Source organism: Ursus maritimus, unplaced genomic scaffold (assembly GCF_017311325.1).
Source record: "Ursus maritimus isolate PB19 unplaced genomic scaffold, ASM1731132v1 scaffold_17, whole genome shotgun sequence".
Lineage (NCBI taxonomy): Eukaryota > Metazoa > Chordata > Mammalia > Carnivora > Ursidae > Ursus > Ursus maritimus.
Window position 1 is genome coordinate 51592656 of NW_024424119.1, and position 17153 is coordinate 51609808.

Genomic DNA, 17153 nt, shown 5'->3' on the forward strand with positions numbered 1-17153 from the left:
CCGCGGCTCCGTCTGCCGCCGCCGCCGCAGCCCGGCTCCGGGGCTGACAAGCAGGTGACAGAGAAGCCGGCGCGCGTGGCTGCGAGTGCCCGGTAGAACGCAGCGCGAACTGCAGCGCCCCGGCCCGCCCGCACGACGCCGGGGCCCGGGGCCAGCGCATCGGCGCTCCACGCTCGCCGGGGGTGGCCGGCGGCCCCTGCCGCAGCTCCAACCCTGCGGGGGCCGCGCCTCCCCGGCTCCGGGGCGGCGGCGAGCGGGCAGGCGGGCGGGCGGGCGAGCACCCTGGCCGGCGGGGCCCGCGGCGCGCCCCGCGTCCCATGGATATAGCAACAGGTCCCGAGTCGCTGGAGAGGTGCTTCCCCCGAGGGCAGACGGATTGCGCCAAGATGCTGGACGGCATCAAGATGGAGGAGCACGCCCTGCGCCCCGGGCCCGCCACTCTGGGGGTGCTGCTGGGTGAGTGCGGCGTCAGAGCGCCCGAGTGGTCATAGGCAGGGGACAGGGGCATCCTTCCGAGATGGACACAGGCGTCCAGAGCAACGGAATAAGGGCATAGTTTGCAGGACATGGGGGTGCGGGAGGACACAGACTAGACTCCTGCAGTGATCGCTAGAGGGGCAACAGGCACCCCAAACAGGCATCGTGAGGAGACAGAGGTTTGCAAGGACACCACCTAGGAGGAGGGAGGCTAGGACAGCTCCAGCTGCCACCCACCATCCTCACTGGGCCTTGGTGCTAGAGCTGCCACTCCCGAGGGGGTAGAAGGCGGGAGGCAAGAGTGATGGAGGACCCAAGTAGTCACCTTAGCAAGCTTGGGAGCGGTGCCAGGTCACTTGGTGGGGGAGCTTCTAAGAGAAAAATGTCCCCTGGGCCACCCAAACTACAGGTTTTGGGGAGATTGGGGACAGAAGACCACGAACGCCACCGTGGGGCGTGTCAGCCAGCAAGCGCCCCAGCCTCACCTCGCCTGTCTTGGTCCCAGCCGGCTACCCCGCGCCGTGCCGGTTCTCATATGTAGTAACACCAAGCGGTGGATCTCCGGAGAGAGGGAGAGTGCAGCGCTGAGCCAAGGCTCGAGTCCCGCGGCCTCTCCGCGCGGGAGTCCGCGGACTGAGACGAACCAGCTGAGGCTGCCCGGGCCCTGGTGCGGCGGCCGGGGGAGTGCAGGCGGCGGGCGGTGCTCCCGGGTTGCCCTCGCCCTTGGGGCCCGGGCTGCGGGCACCGCGCGGCCGGGACGCTGGGGCCAGGCTGGTCGGCGCTGACCGCCCGGCTCTCGCCCTGTGCGCTGCAGGCTCCGACTGCCCGCATCCCGCCGTCTGCGAGGGCTGCCAGCGGCCCATCTCCGACCGCTTCCTGATGCGAGTCAACGAGTCGTCCTGGCACGAGGAGTGTTTGCAGTGCGCGGCGTGTCAGCAAGCCCTCACCACCAGCTGCTACTTCCGGGATCGGAAACTGTACTGCAAACAAGACTACCAACAGTAAGCGCCTCTCGTCCTCCTCCTTCCCTGCCGCCGCCCGGCACTCGAGCCGGCCACCCCCACTGCCAGGCCAGGCCCGCGTCCGCCCAGCTGCCGGCTCTGCGCGCCGCTGGGCCCATCAGCTCCGAGGGCTTGCGGGCAGCGCGACTCCCGGCAGGGACGAACCATCCCAGCCTGGCTGCCACTGGTGGGGTGGCAGGGAGCCTCTGGCGGTCCCTAATTGCCCTCTTTTGTCTGGAAACCTGCACTGGTTGTGGTACAGGACAAGGCCCTTGGCCAACTAGGGGATACCATCCCTCTGTCCAGGGGCAGGGCCTGACCTCAGTGAAGCCTAAATTGGGGACCAAGAATTGATTCCCAAATGAAAACAGTGCTTTAGGGAGCCAGGCCCTGGCGGTGTGCTTCCCAAAAGTAGGGTTTTATGGAGGTCTGGGGTTCCTGGAGCAAGTAAGTGGAGTTTGGGGCAGGGGGTGGGGTGGGCTGCTGAACTGCCTGAGCAGCTCAGGATGCCCCCTTCCTGCCATGCTCCCTGTTGGACTTTCAGTCCATGATAGAAAAGAGTGTCCATTCCCTCCAAAGCGTTCCATGCGGGAATTTTGCACTTCACAATTTCTGCTGGCTGTAGGAACTGTCTAGGAAGAGGACCTCAAGAGGTGGCAAACCACAATCTGGGGCTCCTGGGGGCGGGGATGAAGTACTGCCCAAGTCAGCCTTCCCCAGCAGGCCCTCTTTCTTGCACAGTGTTTGTGTTGGAGAAGGGGGTGGCTTGCTCTGCCCTGGCGTAGCCTAAGCCTCAGGGTTGAGTCCAGAGACTATGGGTTGAGCCCTACCTGCTGACTTTTGTTTTTAGCTGAGACTATGGATTTGTCTGGCAAGGTGCTGGGACAGATAAGAGCAGATGCGGGCTTTTTATTTTGACCCTCTGGGTTTTGTGCCTGGCAGTGTGATTGGAAAGAAGGCAGAGAGGAGCAATAGCCGAAAGAAGGGTGTGGGCACCCCCAGGGAGGCATTGCGGAGACAAGTGGGTGCATTCAAGAACTTTCTAGTGAGGCCCAAAAGACCCTTTTAGATGGGACTGCAGGATGAGTAGGCTCTCAGGTGGTTTGGGCCTCAGAGGGAGCTGTGTGTGCCCACACTTCCAGGAAAAGGTTGGGCTGCCAATGCCTGGTGATGATTGCAGCCTACCTGTCTCCCTAGGGACTGTTCCTAAATCCAGGCCCTGATGGGAAGTGGAGCAGCTGGGGTGCCCGATCTCCATCTCTCTAGCTGCTTGGCTGAGGCCTGGAAATAGTGGGGCTGTAGGCTAGAGCCCTAGAGAGGGTATTAGGTTCTACTCCGAAACATTCTGGCTAAGCCCCACAACAACACCTAATCTGACTGTGCTCCCCTGGTCTGGAGTGTCCTACAGGACTTGCTCTTTGCACCTTGCTCTATCTTGCCCCCTGGGGGCTCTGCGGGCAGGAATTGGGGTACATTTCAGAGAGTCAACTCTTCTGCTGATCCCAGAGTCTTGCTGAGACCTCTCCCTGTCTGGAGCACCCCAAATTAGGCACACTGCTGTTGGTAGGGTTTGTGCTATGCCCTGGACTGATAGGATTCTAGTTCCAGAAGAAAGTGTGGCCGCCAGTCAGTTCGGCCACAAGCAGGCAAAGAGCAGCACAAATAAAATGGGGGAAAGTAGTTTAGGGTAGATGTGGTTGGGGGCTTTGGTCTGGCCAAGGGGCAGGGCTCACCAACTTCTAGGCCACCCACGTCCTGCCAGCCTGCGCCTCTGCCTGCCCGACCCTTAGCTCAGCTCTGGCAGTGCCACTTCTAACTTAGCTCAGCCACCGGCCTGGATGACTCAACATGTGGGGGGCAGGAGGCCCAGGAAACTGGAAATGGGCCTCCAAGTCGTTTGTGCGGACTTTTTGAAAAGAAAAATGTCTTACATATTGGAAGGACCCTTTCCAACCTCTCGTATGCATCTGCCAGGACTCTTCCTCTACCCCTCAGTCCTTTACGGAGCTTCTGTTTAAAACAAGGAAAGGATGCTCCCTGGTTCTTCGGAGCACAGAACTGTAGTCACAAAATTTGAGCAGGACGTTCCCTTACAGCAGAGCGGCCAACCCCCTAATTTTACAAAACAATGAAACATTAAACATTTGTGTTTGCTTTGTTGAAAGCCTATTTGCTTTTAAAAAGAGAAAAAAGGCACCTCTCTGAGAGCTTGATGCTTCAATGCAGTTGGGATGTGTTTGCCCGTGAATTTTGGCGCTGGGTGAATCTCAGGTCTTGAGTTCCGAGTCTGAGTCCAGCAAGGCGGCAGCCTCCAGGCGGGCATTATTCACGCCCCTCACGGTGCCCTCCTCCTCCCTCGCCCCGTCTTTCTTCCAATAAGGCCAATTAGGTATCTGCACTAGGCGGGCCGGTTGGGGGCTGAGGAGGGGTTGTTATCAGGACAATCCTGTGGACAAATACCCCGGCGGGTCTCGCCTCAGCGTTTCTCAGGGAGAGCCAGCCCAGCGAGGCAGGCTGGGGCTCACGGGGGAAGCGATGTTCTTTTGCACAATAAAAGTGTATTTCACGATTTATTTTTTTCTTTGAGGATCGCAGATGCATATTTATTGCATCTGTGCGTAAATGCTTTTCAGACGAGAATCCAGGCAAGTGGGCGCAGAAACGTGCCTTCTCGATTTTGTCGAGCCTTTGTGTCAGCGGTATAGGGAAATTAACATCCACCCCCAATAACTTTTGAAAATGTGTCCTCGCCCCACGAGGAGCTTGCGGGGCTGAGTCCTTAGAAAGAGATTGCTGTTTTTACTAAGCGTCTCTTCTTCCTTTCGATTTGTTTTAAAGATCCGGGACACCCAGAAGCGCAACGTTATTTTACGCACCATGGGGGTGATTAATTGACGTTCGGGCACATTTAATAGCATTTGATCAAATCCACCCGCACGTCCTGGACGGACGAAGCAGAGCGCGGGCCACGGCATTTAGGCATTTTCACGCCTAACTCGAAAAGTTTACTTTTTTCGCCGTACGTGTTTTTGGGGGCTCCTTCTTAAAAAAAAAAAAAAAAAAGCGTCGGATCGTTCTGCGCCTGAGGCTCTAGCCCCTCCGCAGCCGGAGCTCCTTCTCGGACTCAAAACCTGGTTAGAAACCGGGAGGAAACGGGGCCTCCAAACGCAAAATCACGAACACCTCTCTCTCCTTCCTCCACCGGAGAACACATGAAAAAAAAAATGACAACATAATCCCCCCCCCCCGCCCCATTTTTTTTCTTGGTGGCTTGGCCAAATAGAATTATGTAAGTCTTTTTTCTTGCCGTCTGTCGCTCGTCTGGAAAGCGTTTCTATCCTAAGGAGGTGGCGAATTCCTGGAGGAGGCTCCGGAAGGGGGGAGGGTCGGTGGGAGAGTCCAAAAATCTGTCACAAAATGGAGTCTAATCGCTTGTAAGACAGCTCCCAGGCCTGGCGACCCCTAGATCCGCTGGTGTGCGAGCGGGGCCCTGCGTGCGCCGAAAGTCGCGGCGCTCCTGCGCGGGCCGTGCTCCCACCTCGGCGTCCTGGGCTGGCGGCGCCCTCCCGCCCGCCGGGCCTGCCCGGGCGGCCTCGCCTCTCGGCGAGCAGAGTACAGGGCTCCGCTGAGCCTGCGAGGGTCCCCTTGGGCTCGCCTGCCCAGGTAGGATGCGCCCACCCGCGGAAGGGGGGGCAGCGAGGCTTTGATTGAGTTTCGGAAAAAAAACTGAGTCCTGGGGTGATTTTTCTTTTCTTTCTTTCTTTTTCTTTTTCTTTTTCTTTCTTTCTTTCTTTCTTCTTTTTTTTTTTTTTCCTTTTGGTAAATCTACCCCAGCTGGCTGAGGCTCCAGTGGCCCAACCTGGCTCTTCCCAGCACATTCCTTTCCTTCTTTCCTTGGAAGTGTTTACACCGGGAAAGGCCTTCCAGGGAGGCTCACCTCTCCTCAGAGCACCAGCTCTGGCAGAGCAGGGGTGTGGCTCGCAGCGAGCAAAGTCAGCCTCCTGCCTTTTCTGCCTGCTGTTTCTCCCAGCTCGGAAGGCCTCCCATAAGGCCGTCCTGCAGGGTGCCGGTTACCAGCAGCACCTCCACTACCAGTAGGTATCCCCGCTGGCATGGCCCCATCTGTCTCATCCAGAACTACAGAGGTCGCTGCCCACAGCCTGCGGTAGAGGGTCTGTCCTGGAAATTGATCCACTTGGAAGGAAAAGCCAGTGCTTGGCCTTATAGAAAGGCCGCGGTAGTGCACTCCCTGGGGATTTGAGGGCTGAGGGCTCTCACTGTGCCAGCCTAAGTCTGGGGGACCCTCGGGCCCCTGGGACGGCACCCTCCTTTTAACCCCAGGACCTCAACTGCAGGTAGAAGGGTAAGCCAAGGCCTTCCTGAAGCTGCAGTCATCTGCCGATGAACGGAGGCATTATTCACAGCTGACTCCTGGCTCACCCTGTATTCCCCAGGCTCTGGGCTAGGGTAGCCTAATTTGTTTGCCGGATTTTTCTTGAGTCGGGGAAGAAGGCCGTGAGGATTTCCTCTGGAGTAGGTGATTGTCGACCCTCAGCAACCTCCTACCCTCCCCCACTGGAGCCAGGCTTAGGACCACACTGTCCTGGCATCTGCCTGAGCCTCTTCTGTAAAATGGGGACATATCCACCTGGGGAAAAGGATTCTAATAAGGATTCGCGGTCACACGCCCCAGAAGACCTGGCATCTCGCCTGGCATATTAATACTCGGGAAATTATTGTTGTTACCATTATCACCAGCAGTATGGCAAGGAATGTCTTGTCTCCAAGGAGACACAAAGCTGCCCATGGGTTTCATGCCAAAGAAGGGTGCAGCTGGCGTGGTAGGCTTGTCATGAGCCTCTCTATGCAGGGAAGATAAGGGGCACCCCTGGGAAAATCATTCCCTTTGCCTGAGTGGAGCACTGTGAGGGCCAAGCCTCCTTCAATGAGGAGAAGAGCTCTAGATTCTGAGGCAGAGCTGGGTTTGCCTCCCAGCCCCACCATTCGGCACCCATGTGGTCTTAGCCAACTGACTGCCTGTTTCAGAGCCTCAGGTTCTCCATCAGCAAATTAGGGCTGATGTACAGTTTCCCAGGGTGGTCGTAAAGGTGACACAAGGTACCTGGTGGGGCTTCAGTAAATTTTCCATCCTCCATGGGATCCAGTATCCTCTTCACTACCTCCAGAGAGGCAAAAAAAACTTCTGATTATATAGATAAGAACACTGACAACTGTGTATTATCAGGAATGGCAGGTAGCAGGATGGGCCTGGTGTTCTGGCCTCTTTCTCCTTGGGGGTTGTGAGAGGGAGTGTAATGGGTCCAGAGCAAAGATCTTAACACTGGGGAGCAATTAGAATCTTCAGGGTCCAAGAATAGCTTGGAAAAGCGTACTCAATAATATAATTTCATATTTGGAAAACCCTTCGTGCTTACTGTTTTTGTGATTCAAATGATAAGGGGAAAAAAGCTCAGCCCAACTTCTCCAAGGTTGAGGGAGAGATTCTGGGGTGGGGGGCAATGGAAATGAGGTCAAGGGATCCAGGGATCTGTATGTTTCTCTGAAAGATGAGGCTTAAAAGGTGGAGAAACACCGGCTCAGGTGGTTAGAAGGATCCTTCAGCCCACAGAGGTTTGTTCCGTCCGGGATGGGCTGGCTGTGCTTCCCCAGGGAATTTCCTCTGTCCTGTGGCTATGAGGTTTTTAAAACAGAAAAGGAAAAAAAAAAAAATCCCAGTCCTACTTTGGCATTAGTTAGGCTGAGGAATGGAGGATACATTCAACAACATGAGTTATAACTTCCAATTTGTTGGACACCACAATCAGGCCTCAGCTTCAGGGGAGGGAGGAAGAAAGGGATGGTCCACTCATCCAAGGAGCCCGTGTGAGCTGTCAGTCAACCGGGGGTGCAGGAGTACCCAAAGCCCTTGGCTTTCTGGCTGACCCAGCCCTCTCCAGCTCCCAGGTTCTATGCTGATGGCAGCAGAGAGCAAAACCAAAATTATATATATTTATTGCTACTGCAGTCAGAAGTGGGGAGGTGGTGGTAGTGAAGGGAGGGTAAGGCTGAAAACCATATTTGAAAAAGTTGATTCACGAAAGCAGAGGAAGCAAAGTGGCAGACGTTTGCCATTTCATCGACCGGCTGGTGTTCTCCATTCATGTCATAAATGTCTCCTGTCATTTGAAGCCAAAAGCAACATGATTTGGTTCCCCGGTGGCCTATAGGGTTTTTCTCTTTTTTTGCAGTAAATGTTTATTTGTTAATAATATACTTTAAACAGCCTAGTTTTGACCTCAAGTCTCCCGAAGCATCCATCTTCTCTCAGAAAAATCTTTCAAAGTTTGTGTAATTTTGGGGGGAAGGTGTAACTGACGGGGCAGTGAAGGGTCTGTGTTTGCTTTAACTACCGCTGTGTTGTGGAGTGGTGGGGTATAAGGGGCCACTGTGCTCAGAATGGCAACTTTCTTGGGTTTCAGGCCTGGCTGACAGCACTTCCTCGCTGCCCTTTACCTTTGCTTCGCCTGATCAGAACAAATAAATTTCTGCATGGGCCCTTCCTTTGTTATTCCCGGGGCAATATTGTATCCATTTCTGTTCAGCTTCTTGACTGGCAGCCACTGGACCTGCCCTGTCGACCCTGGGGCCCCGAAGGGGGGTTGGGGGAGCATGGGGGTCCCAGGGATATGTGAGTACATTGGGGGGGGTGATTTGTCTCAGTCCCGAGCCTGGCTCAGACTGGCCTGGACCGAGTGTGCTGGCTGATGGCAGAGCACCTGGCTTGCCCGGCACTTGGTGAACTGGGGGAAGTGTTGCTGAAGGAAAAACCTAGTTCCTGGAGTTTGGTTCCAGAAGAAACAAAGATGTTTGCTTCCTGGCCGGCCCCTGCTTAAGAGGTTTCCCTGGGAACTGTGAGGTGGTTGCCAGCGGGGAGGGTTCTGAGGGCTGCCCGGAGCAACAGAGGTGCCCACCAGGGCTGGCAAGAGTGAGGAGACCACCGAGCTGGCTATATGCATAAAGCTGAGTGAGCATGCTAGAACATAGGAGGGCCAGGGGCTCCCCCAACCCCCAGGCGGCTCTGTTGGGTCCCGCAGCAGCGACAGGAGAGGAGAGTGGCAGCCTTGGGTCAGGAGGAGCTGGGTGTGACTGCTGTCCCCCCTTCTCCCACCTCCTGCTTTCCTCCGGGACTCAGTGACTGTCGTCATGTGATTCCTGAATTGCCATAGTTACGGGGCTGCCGGGGTGTGGGTGCCCGCCCAGGCCTGGAGCTGCCCGAGCCTGTGGAGATGGAGAGGACCAAGGTGCTCTGGAAGCCACCTCCTGCAAATGGAGAGCCTTCTGGGTGGGGCACGTTTTCTCAAAGGAAAGAACAAAATTGCAAGTCTGGATCGGGGATCAAGACTGTCTCTGGCTTTTGTGACACAAGCCAAGGGTCTTTAGGGAAGGGCTCATAGTTCTTCTGGAGCCTTGGTCTCCTCCTCTGTGAAATAGGGTTACAATCTCACAGGATAAAGTGAATCGATCTCTGAGAATAAAGTAAAACAAACCCAAAGGTGCCAGCCTCCATTGGGCATTCAGTCAATGTATGTTTCCTTCCTGCCTGCCTGGGAAGTGAGCTGGAGACGCCCTGCCTGGCAGGAATGCATTGTCTGCCTTTCACATGGGCCCAGAGCATGGAGCCTCCTCAACAGGCCTCCCGGAGTGGCCTAGCCCACCCTCCTGCTGCGTGCTCAGGGCTGGGGCCTGTGTTCTGAAATTTTCCCTGGAATGGGGAATGGGGCAAGTCTGGCTGTCAGAAGCTGGTCCTCTGTGGATGGTCCCCTATTACTACTGAGGCACATAGGTCCTGCTTTTATCCAATCTACTCTTGAGGATGGCCAGTGTAGATAGGAACTCACAGGAACGGAGTCTTACTGACCCAGAGGGGCAGGCCACAGTAGTACATCTAGAAAGAAAAGGACTTGACATTTCTTGAGTGCTGCGATGTGTACTGGCCTTTATTGCTTTAGGTCCTTGTGGAGGTGAGAAAACGGAGGTGGAGGGAGTTAAGTAACTTCTCTCAGGCCCAGAGTTACTCTGTAGCAGATTTTTCCTAGGTGGGTCTAACTCCCAAAGCAGATGGGATCCCCAAGGCCTCGATTTCTGGTCTTCCCAAAGCCCCAAATTCTGCTCTGAGCAGTTGTGATTCACCTTAGAGCGCCCAGCCTGAAAGGTGTGTGTGTGGTGGAGATTACTGACCCAGGGTTGGAAGGGGTGGGGGTGGGGGTCACTGCCCTCTTCGCACCAGAATGTCCGTGTAGGGCCAGCCCTTGCCAGAGAAGGAAAAAGGTTAGAATAACTGCCTTTCCCCCGGCGGTGAGCTTCCTTCGCGGCTGCTCCGGGCGCGCGGGCGGGGCGGCTCTCAGAGGTCTCCACCCGTGCACTCCTCCAGGCCCACCTCTCCGATGGTTCCCGCTCCTCGTTCTTCTTTTCCCCAAGTGGGGCAGCGCGGTGCACAGGCTCCTCGGCTCTGGGGCTCCTCGGCCGAGCCACGGGCGCCGGCAGCGGTTGATGAATTTCGGTGTCACCAGGGGTTTAGCCCGGATTTGGGAACCGCGCGCTCTAATACGCGCACACGGTCCTGCCCTTTCTAAAGCGCAGCCCTTTCACCCAGCCGCTGATTTATGAAGGAATCCGATCCCGGGACGGGCTGGGCTGGAGCGGGGAACCGGGGCCCCGCCGCAGCCTTCGGACTGCTTCGTGTTTCGGGGGCCCTTGGCGGCTCCCGGCGCTCTCCTGGGCTGGACTCGGGGCGCCCTGCTGGGTCGCATCTCCCACAACCCAGGAGGAGAGAGTCCTCTCGGAGCCACTTAAACCTGCTTGAAGGGAGCGAAGCGGGCGGAGAGAATTTTCTTTCGGAATTGAGCGAAGCCTTCGCCCCTCCCCAAGCCCTCCCGCCGACCCCCTCGGGCAGGCCCAAAAGCGGCGGGTTCGGGAGGTTTGTTTATCGAGAGCACAGAAAATTGAAAAAGAGTCTAAGACCTTTCTCCCGCCTGAGAAATGTGCAAACTCCCTCGGCTCCTGGAGGCGGCGAGGCGACCCGAACGCAGGGTTCCCGGTGCAGGCGCTCCGGCCGACCCCAGCCCCCTCCCTCCTGCGCCCCGGCCGGAGCGCGGCGGGAGGGCAGATTTTTTTCAGATTTGGTTTGTAGGGGGGAAATGTGGTTGTATCAATCCACAAATATTTACTCTTAACAGACTTGTATCTGTGGAGATTTCGAACAAAGACAGTTTAGGGGGATTACAAAAACCCTAAACCCCGTTTTTCTCTCGGACTTGGTGCTTTAAATGCCAATTACAGGCGAGCCATATCCAACAGCAACGGGAGGAGGCGGGCAGGGTCGGGAGGGGTTGGGGGGCGAGTCCAGCCATTAAATGTAACTTTTCATTATGGAAAGGATTTCGCTGGTTTTATCTTCTAATAAGATTATGTCACGAACACAAGTACCTAGGATGGTGCTGAGTGACAGGGCTCTGTCGTTTAATCAGAGACTGTGCCGCTCTGACCGCGGGGCCCTTTGTCCGTCGGAGTGAACGACGGAAACTTGCCGTCCTAATCCCCTTATTCATGTCAAGCAGAGAAAAGAAGCCGAGCACCTTACAACCGTGTCCCCTCCACCCCTTCCGAGGGCGGCGGGAGGAGGGGAGCTCCGGCCCTGTTGCCCCCGGGCGACTTTCGTTTCCGAGGGCGCTTGGGTCTCCCGAGCCCGCCATGCATTGCAGCAGGGGTGGGGGAAGGGGTTGATTTTGGGAGCCTCAATTGTCAGCTTCTGGAAAATGGGGGCAACGGCCCCACGACCAGAGGATGCCGATGGGGGGGGGGGACTTTTTGCCTCCACTGACGGAAAGCACGGGCCGCTCTGTCCCCTCTTCCCAGGAAAGGTGGCGCTGGGGGGTGCACACCCACCATCCCCATGAAAGCGGGATTGACAAGAAGGGAGAGGCCGAATGGAGATGCCAGGCTGGGGTCCTGCGCGGGGCGGATTTCGTTGGATCCCTGGGACTGATGTCGCGACGCTCGTACTCCTGCGAGGCTCCGGGGTTGACCATTCCCGGCTGCTCGCTCGGCCCCTTTCTTCTGAGGGCGAATTCCTTTGTTCGACCCCCGCGGAAACCCGCTTCTCCGCCGGGCCCGTGGCGCCTTTATTCTCGCCACCGCTGCTGCCGCCACCCCTGTCCCACAGTGTGCAGATCCGTCCTGAGGCCGGCCCCTGCCCCCCTCCCCCGCCCGGGCCGCGCAGACCCAGCTGGGTCTGCCGACCGGCCCCTCGACGTCGCCGCCGCCTTGCCCCAGCCCCGGCTGCCTGCTCCGACAACTAGAACTCCAGCCCGCACAGCGGGCGCCGCGGGCGCGGACTTTAGCCGCCGGCGTTCACCTCCGGGCACAGTCGGAAGCCGCGGGCGTCGGAGAAACGGCCGGGCGCGGTTCCGGGTCGCTGCACCGGCTGAAAAAACCAAAAGCAAAACCAACACCCAGCAAATGAAACCTGCGTGCCCCCAGGGCTCCACTCTGCACCCCTCCAGAGGAGGACCAGGCCGGCTACCTCCTGGCCAGTTTCTAGGATCTCAGACGAAGGCCCCAGAGTCAATGGAGCCAGAGAGGAGACTGGAGGAATTTGTCTCTAATGCACCCGGCTCCATAGCCTCCTTTTAAAGCTCTTAGTCTGTGCTCTGGGGCAGCCTCAGGGACCCCAGTGCGTCCTGGGAGCTCTCTGGAGATGCCTGGCTGCTCCGTCTCCTCCCTCCCAAGCGCAGGCTCCGGTGCGGGGAGGATCGGGCTGAGAGCAGGGTGTCACCTCGTAAAAGCGACAGGCAAGGGCTGTTTTATGGGGAGGGAGAAGGGGCAGGAAGTGATGCTTCCATCTCTGGCCCCACAGGGATGGAGAGCCACGATAGAAAGAGCACTGCCTGGGCAGGGGACCAGGGGGACAGGGCAGGGTCAGAGACAGTTGGGTCTGCAACCATTAACCATGGGACGGGGACCGACAGATCTGGGAGCCGGAGCTCACCTCCCGCAGGTTCCCTCCCAGAGCCCTCTCTGCAATCCCCGTCTCAGCCAACAGCTCCGGCCCTTCCTCCCAAGCTGGGGCGGGGGAGAGACTTTCTCCCTCGAAACACTTGATACCAACTTTGGTTTTTTGGCAAGAAAAATAAGCCTTGTTTGGAAAGGGGGGGGGGTTGAGTGAGCGAGGGAAGGAGCGAGCTGGCGGCAGAGCAAACTTTGCGGATTAGGTTTCAGCGCCTCCGCCCCACCCCCAGCCCCGCGGCGGTGATTTGTGTGCGGGGGTCTGTGACCCTACGAGGCATCAAACGGCCCGCGGGAACCGGCCGAGTTCAGAGGGACAGTGGGCAGAGGGGCGGCCTAAGACAACGCAGATGGTTCATATCAGCCCGGCCTGGCCGAGCCCTGGGCCCGCGGCTTGGGCTGCTCGGCAGGGAAGAGGTCTGGGGTATTCCGGGGAGACCAGTGCCTGAGCGGTAAGAGGGGCCAGAAATGCGGCAGTCAGTGCCCAGTTGGTCCCAGCTGAAAGGAGGCCATAGGGCTAGTGACAGAGTTCCTCCACCAGGTGGTTCTGACCCCATCCAGCTTAGGAGGAGCCTGACCCTCCTTGTCTCCCCAGAGTAGCCTGTGGTCCAGAAGGGAGACCCTCCAGCCTCTGCCAGTGGCTGGAGTTTACTCCACCCCTGCCCTGCAGGGAGCTGGGCTCATCCAGGTCATACTACCCCTCCCCTAGGGACTCCTAGTGGCCTTTTTTTTCTCAGGAGGTGCCCTTGGCCTGCCTGCTGTAATGGGTTTGGGAGGTCCTCACCTCCCTCTAACATACATTCATGCGTTCCTTCGTTCGTTCGTTCATTCATTCATTCATTCATTCACTCATTCATTCTACCGCTATGGTGGAATATCCTTCCCCTCTCTGCCCACTCGAGCCCTTCTGCCTGGCCTCAGCTAACTCAGGGACTCCTCCTTTCTCCCTCCTAGCCCCAGGGGAAAGCCGAGAAGTAGGCTCACTTATACCTTAATCCAAAGCTTTGCTTTGGGGATGGGGTTGGGGGGTTCTGCTTGGTCAGGCTGGGAGGGACTCTTGCCTCAGAGACTGCTGCCTCCTCTCCCCAGAGCTGGAGCTTGGCTGATTGTCAACACCAACAGGCCCAGGCTTCCCTGCCCTATTTCCAGGGCCTGCTTTCCCTGCGGCCTCCAAGAACCCTCTTCAGTGACCAGAGAGGGTGCACCCAGGAGATACCCACCACGCAGACCTTGGGCTGCTTTAGTGGGTCCCAGCTGAAGAGCTCTTCCAGATCCTTGTAGAAACGGGAAAACCGAGGCTCAGGTGTGGCTAGTATTTGCCCTAAAGTTCACTCAGTTGTGGCAGAATGGAGACAGGAGCCCCACTCTACCCACTGCCAAGTTAGGGCTCTGTGTGTCAACTCTACAGTTCTTTCTAGAACCCGCTCCCGGACTCTGGCTTTGTCACTGGCTTCCTCTTTTCTTCCTGAGTCTGAGGTCACTGGAGGGGAAGGCCCTTCAATCCTGGTTCCTGAGGGGGTAACAGGCATGTCTTCATGATGGAATGAGTTTGAGAACTTTCTGGATAGCATGGAGCCATGCATGTTTGGCAGTTTTATCTTCTAAATTGGAACATTGAAGGATAAGAGCCAGGTGACCACATCCCACCATCCCTCTGTCCTTCTAGTGTCTGACTCCCAAACACCCTGGGCTTGGCCCTTCCTCTCTACAGTGGGTCATGGGGAGGCCAGCGGCCTGGCCAGGGCCACAGAGGGCTGGAGGACTGCTGGGACCTCTTGGGGTTCCGTCTCCCAGGGTCCCTGCCTCAGGGGAGCAGCCGGCTGGGTCATCTGTACACGGAAGACACATCTGTACTCCACATGTTGGAGGCCGAGCAGAGGACATGTGGTTTGGGATGTGTTATCTTAATCATATTTATTAGCCAATCCTGAAATTAAAAAAAAGAGTTTGATATTGTTAGCATTGGGAAAAGATCCCCAAATCTACACGGCAACAGATCAGCAGAGGCCGCCAGCAACAGTCGGGTTTCTTTCAGCTGGGATCAGGACACAGCTTTGGAAGTTCTTTGGGTTGTTCTAGTGTGATGGAATCTCTGTGCTGTGAAACAACACTTACTGCTTTCATTTTCCCAAGCAGAGATCTGAAGCAAAATTAATTACCCCGCCTTGACTGATAGTTGTTCTGTTGGAGTATGGTTCTAATCCTTATTAACATTCTCTAAAGTCAGGCATGAAATATGACTTTTACACCACACTCTTTGGCATATGTTTTTCTTTTCCAGGATATTTTTCAGACTATCTCCAAGCCTCACTGCTGTTCATTATTTTTGCCATAGGTCTAAAGTTGCCAACCCCAAAACCAGCCCCGCACAGAGCACAGCCAAGGGGGTGGGGAGTGGGAGCGACATCTCCGCTCACAATGCAAATTGCTTCTGATTATTGAGCTTTGAATGTTTTCCTCCATCATGTTTTTATTAAAAACTCCAGCATATTTACGCTTGATGGTGTCTTCAATTAGGTTAAAAAAAAAAAAAAAGCAGGGGGTTCCCCTTACCATAGCAGTATGTAAAGAAAATAGTTGTTATGACCGCAGAATTATCGTCCAAAGCTGGTTCTAGTAAAGCCAGCCCTGCTTTGACAAGCCCAGCAGGCTGGGAGCTTTTTTCTAAGTGTTCCAGCTGCTGGGGAAACAGCCCAGAGAGGAAGCTCACAGAAGCCTCCACCGTTCTGCAGGGTACTCGGGCTGCCTCGCAGGAGCTAACACTTCCCAAGTTTCTGAGCTGCAGAAGGGGGCCCGGCTGGCTGCAGGCGGCTTGCTGATGGGCAGGCCTGGCCCAGAGAGCACGCAAGGGCAGCAGCCACAGTAAGAACCCCATAGCTGATGCTTGCTCAGTGCTCAGGGTTTGTCAGGCACTGCTCTAAGCACTTAACAGTTTTTAAAGGTGTTGTGGCTGTGACGTGGGTGTTGCGATCATCCATGCATAAGGTGACTGAGGCACAGAGAGGTTGAGTAACTTGCCCAAGGTCACACAGCTAGTTAAATGGAACTGGGATTGGAGCCCAGGCATTTGGTCAGGAGAAAATTTCCAGGGATCCTTTGGGAGGGCAGAATCTGGCCCCCTGCTGGGTTCAGTATCCTGTGGTGGCCAGGCACTAGAGCTCAATGTTATTTGTTGAATGAATGCTTCATAATGAATGGCCAGTGTTTATTGCACACGGCCTGTGGGTTTGGTGGGAATCAGCTCCTTGAGTCTTCTCACTGCCCCAGGGCAGGCATTCTTATTATCATTTCCCATTGTGCAACATTGAAGCTTCACCTGAGAAGCGCTGTGATTTCCCCAAGGTCACACAGCATAAGGTAGCGATGATAAGCTATCACGTACTGGGCACACGTTATGCCTAAGCTTGGGGTTAAGCCCTTGGCACCCCAGACCTCGGTGAGAGTTCCTAAAAGGACCATTGTTTACCCAGGTTTCCAGGTGACAGAACTGGGGCTCAGAGAGGTAAAGCCACACACCCAGGATCACAGAGCCAGTGGGGAGCTGCACCAGCATGCCTCCATCCTCTGCAGGTGTGTAGACTTGTCCTCTTGACCACATGTCAGCCTGGGGGGGGGGGAGGAGCACCTGAACCGTACCTTCTTGGTGGGTCTCACTTGGGCTGAATGACGATCCTGGCAATAGGTGGACATGGTTTGGCATTGAGGGGATGGGTGTGTCTGTGGCTCCTTGGCATGAGCCGTCATCCCCTCCTAGCCCTGTTTTACAGATGGGGAAACCAAAACACAGAGAACTTAAGCGACTTGCCCTGGGTCACACAACTAGCTAGCAGCTGATGGGAATCGCACTCAGGTGTTCTGGCTTTGGGGTATTGTTTCTCAGAGAGACTGAGTCATCATCTTTACCATCAGCATTGTCAGCATCATGCATGACCGTCCCTGAGTGCCTTCTGAGTGCTCCGCAAATACACAGTGACAGCAGGGAAGTTCAGAAAGGGAAGGCGGTTTTCCCAGGATCACATTGCAAGGTCTAGCCACTGGTGTGGGCCCTGCTCAGGACCGGGCACAGGGAAGCAGGCCCAGCCCACGGATGGGAGTTGACCAGCCTTCACAGGGCCACCTTTACCCCCTCCCTGCGGGTACAGCAGCTCAGGGCAGGCGCTGTCTGCCCTTTGAAGGGGACAGCGCCTCAGTGTGTCACTTTGAACTGCAAAGGGGCCTGTGGCGAGGGCTTGGCCCCCTCCCACAGGCCCCCGCCTGCCCACCCCTCCAGGTCTGGTTCCAGTCGGCAGGCCTGGAGCCGGAGGGGCGGGCAGGGCGGCGGCCCCCCTGTGGGATGTCAGCCTGATAAGTGAGCAGTGGAGGAGCCCTAAAGGAGGATGGAGCTGGCCGCCCACTGGTCCGGCCGTCCCACGTGGCAAGAGTTCAGGCCAGTCACCGAAGTGCCAGCCTCCCACAGACATGCCCTTGTGGCTGTAGAGAAACATCTCCCTGGATGTCAGAGATTTAAATTAAAATAACAGTAATGATCATAATAACAAGAACTTGTAAAAGGAAACATCTCGCCCTGGGGCACAGGGAGTATCATGGAACCAAGCATGTGCTCCACTTGGT

The 17153-nt window shown here is 56.4% G+C and overlaps 1 protein-coding gene across 3 annotated transcripts in view; it reads left to right on the top strand.

The window, feature by feature from the left end:
* The first annotated feature begins 317 nt into the window (after positions 1–317).
* LMX1B (LIM homeobox transcription factor 1 beta) overlaps positions 318–17153 on the top strand; it is a 79133-nt gene continuing 62297 nt past the window's right edge. For all 3 annotated transcript variants that reach the window (XM_040631904.1, XM_040631902.1, XM_040631905.1), the window contains exons 1-2: positions 318–456; positions 1292–1478. In XM_040631904.1, coding sequence (XP_040487838.1) covers positions 318–456; positions 1292–1478 — 326 coding nt within the window. The remainder of the gene's footprint in view (positions 457–1291; positions 1479–17153) is intronic.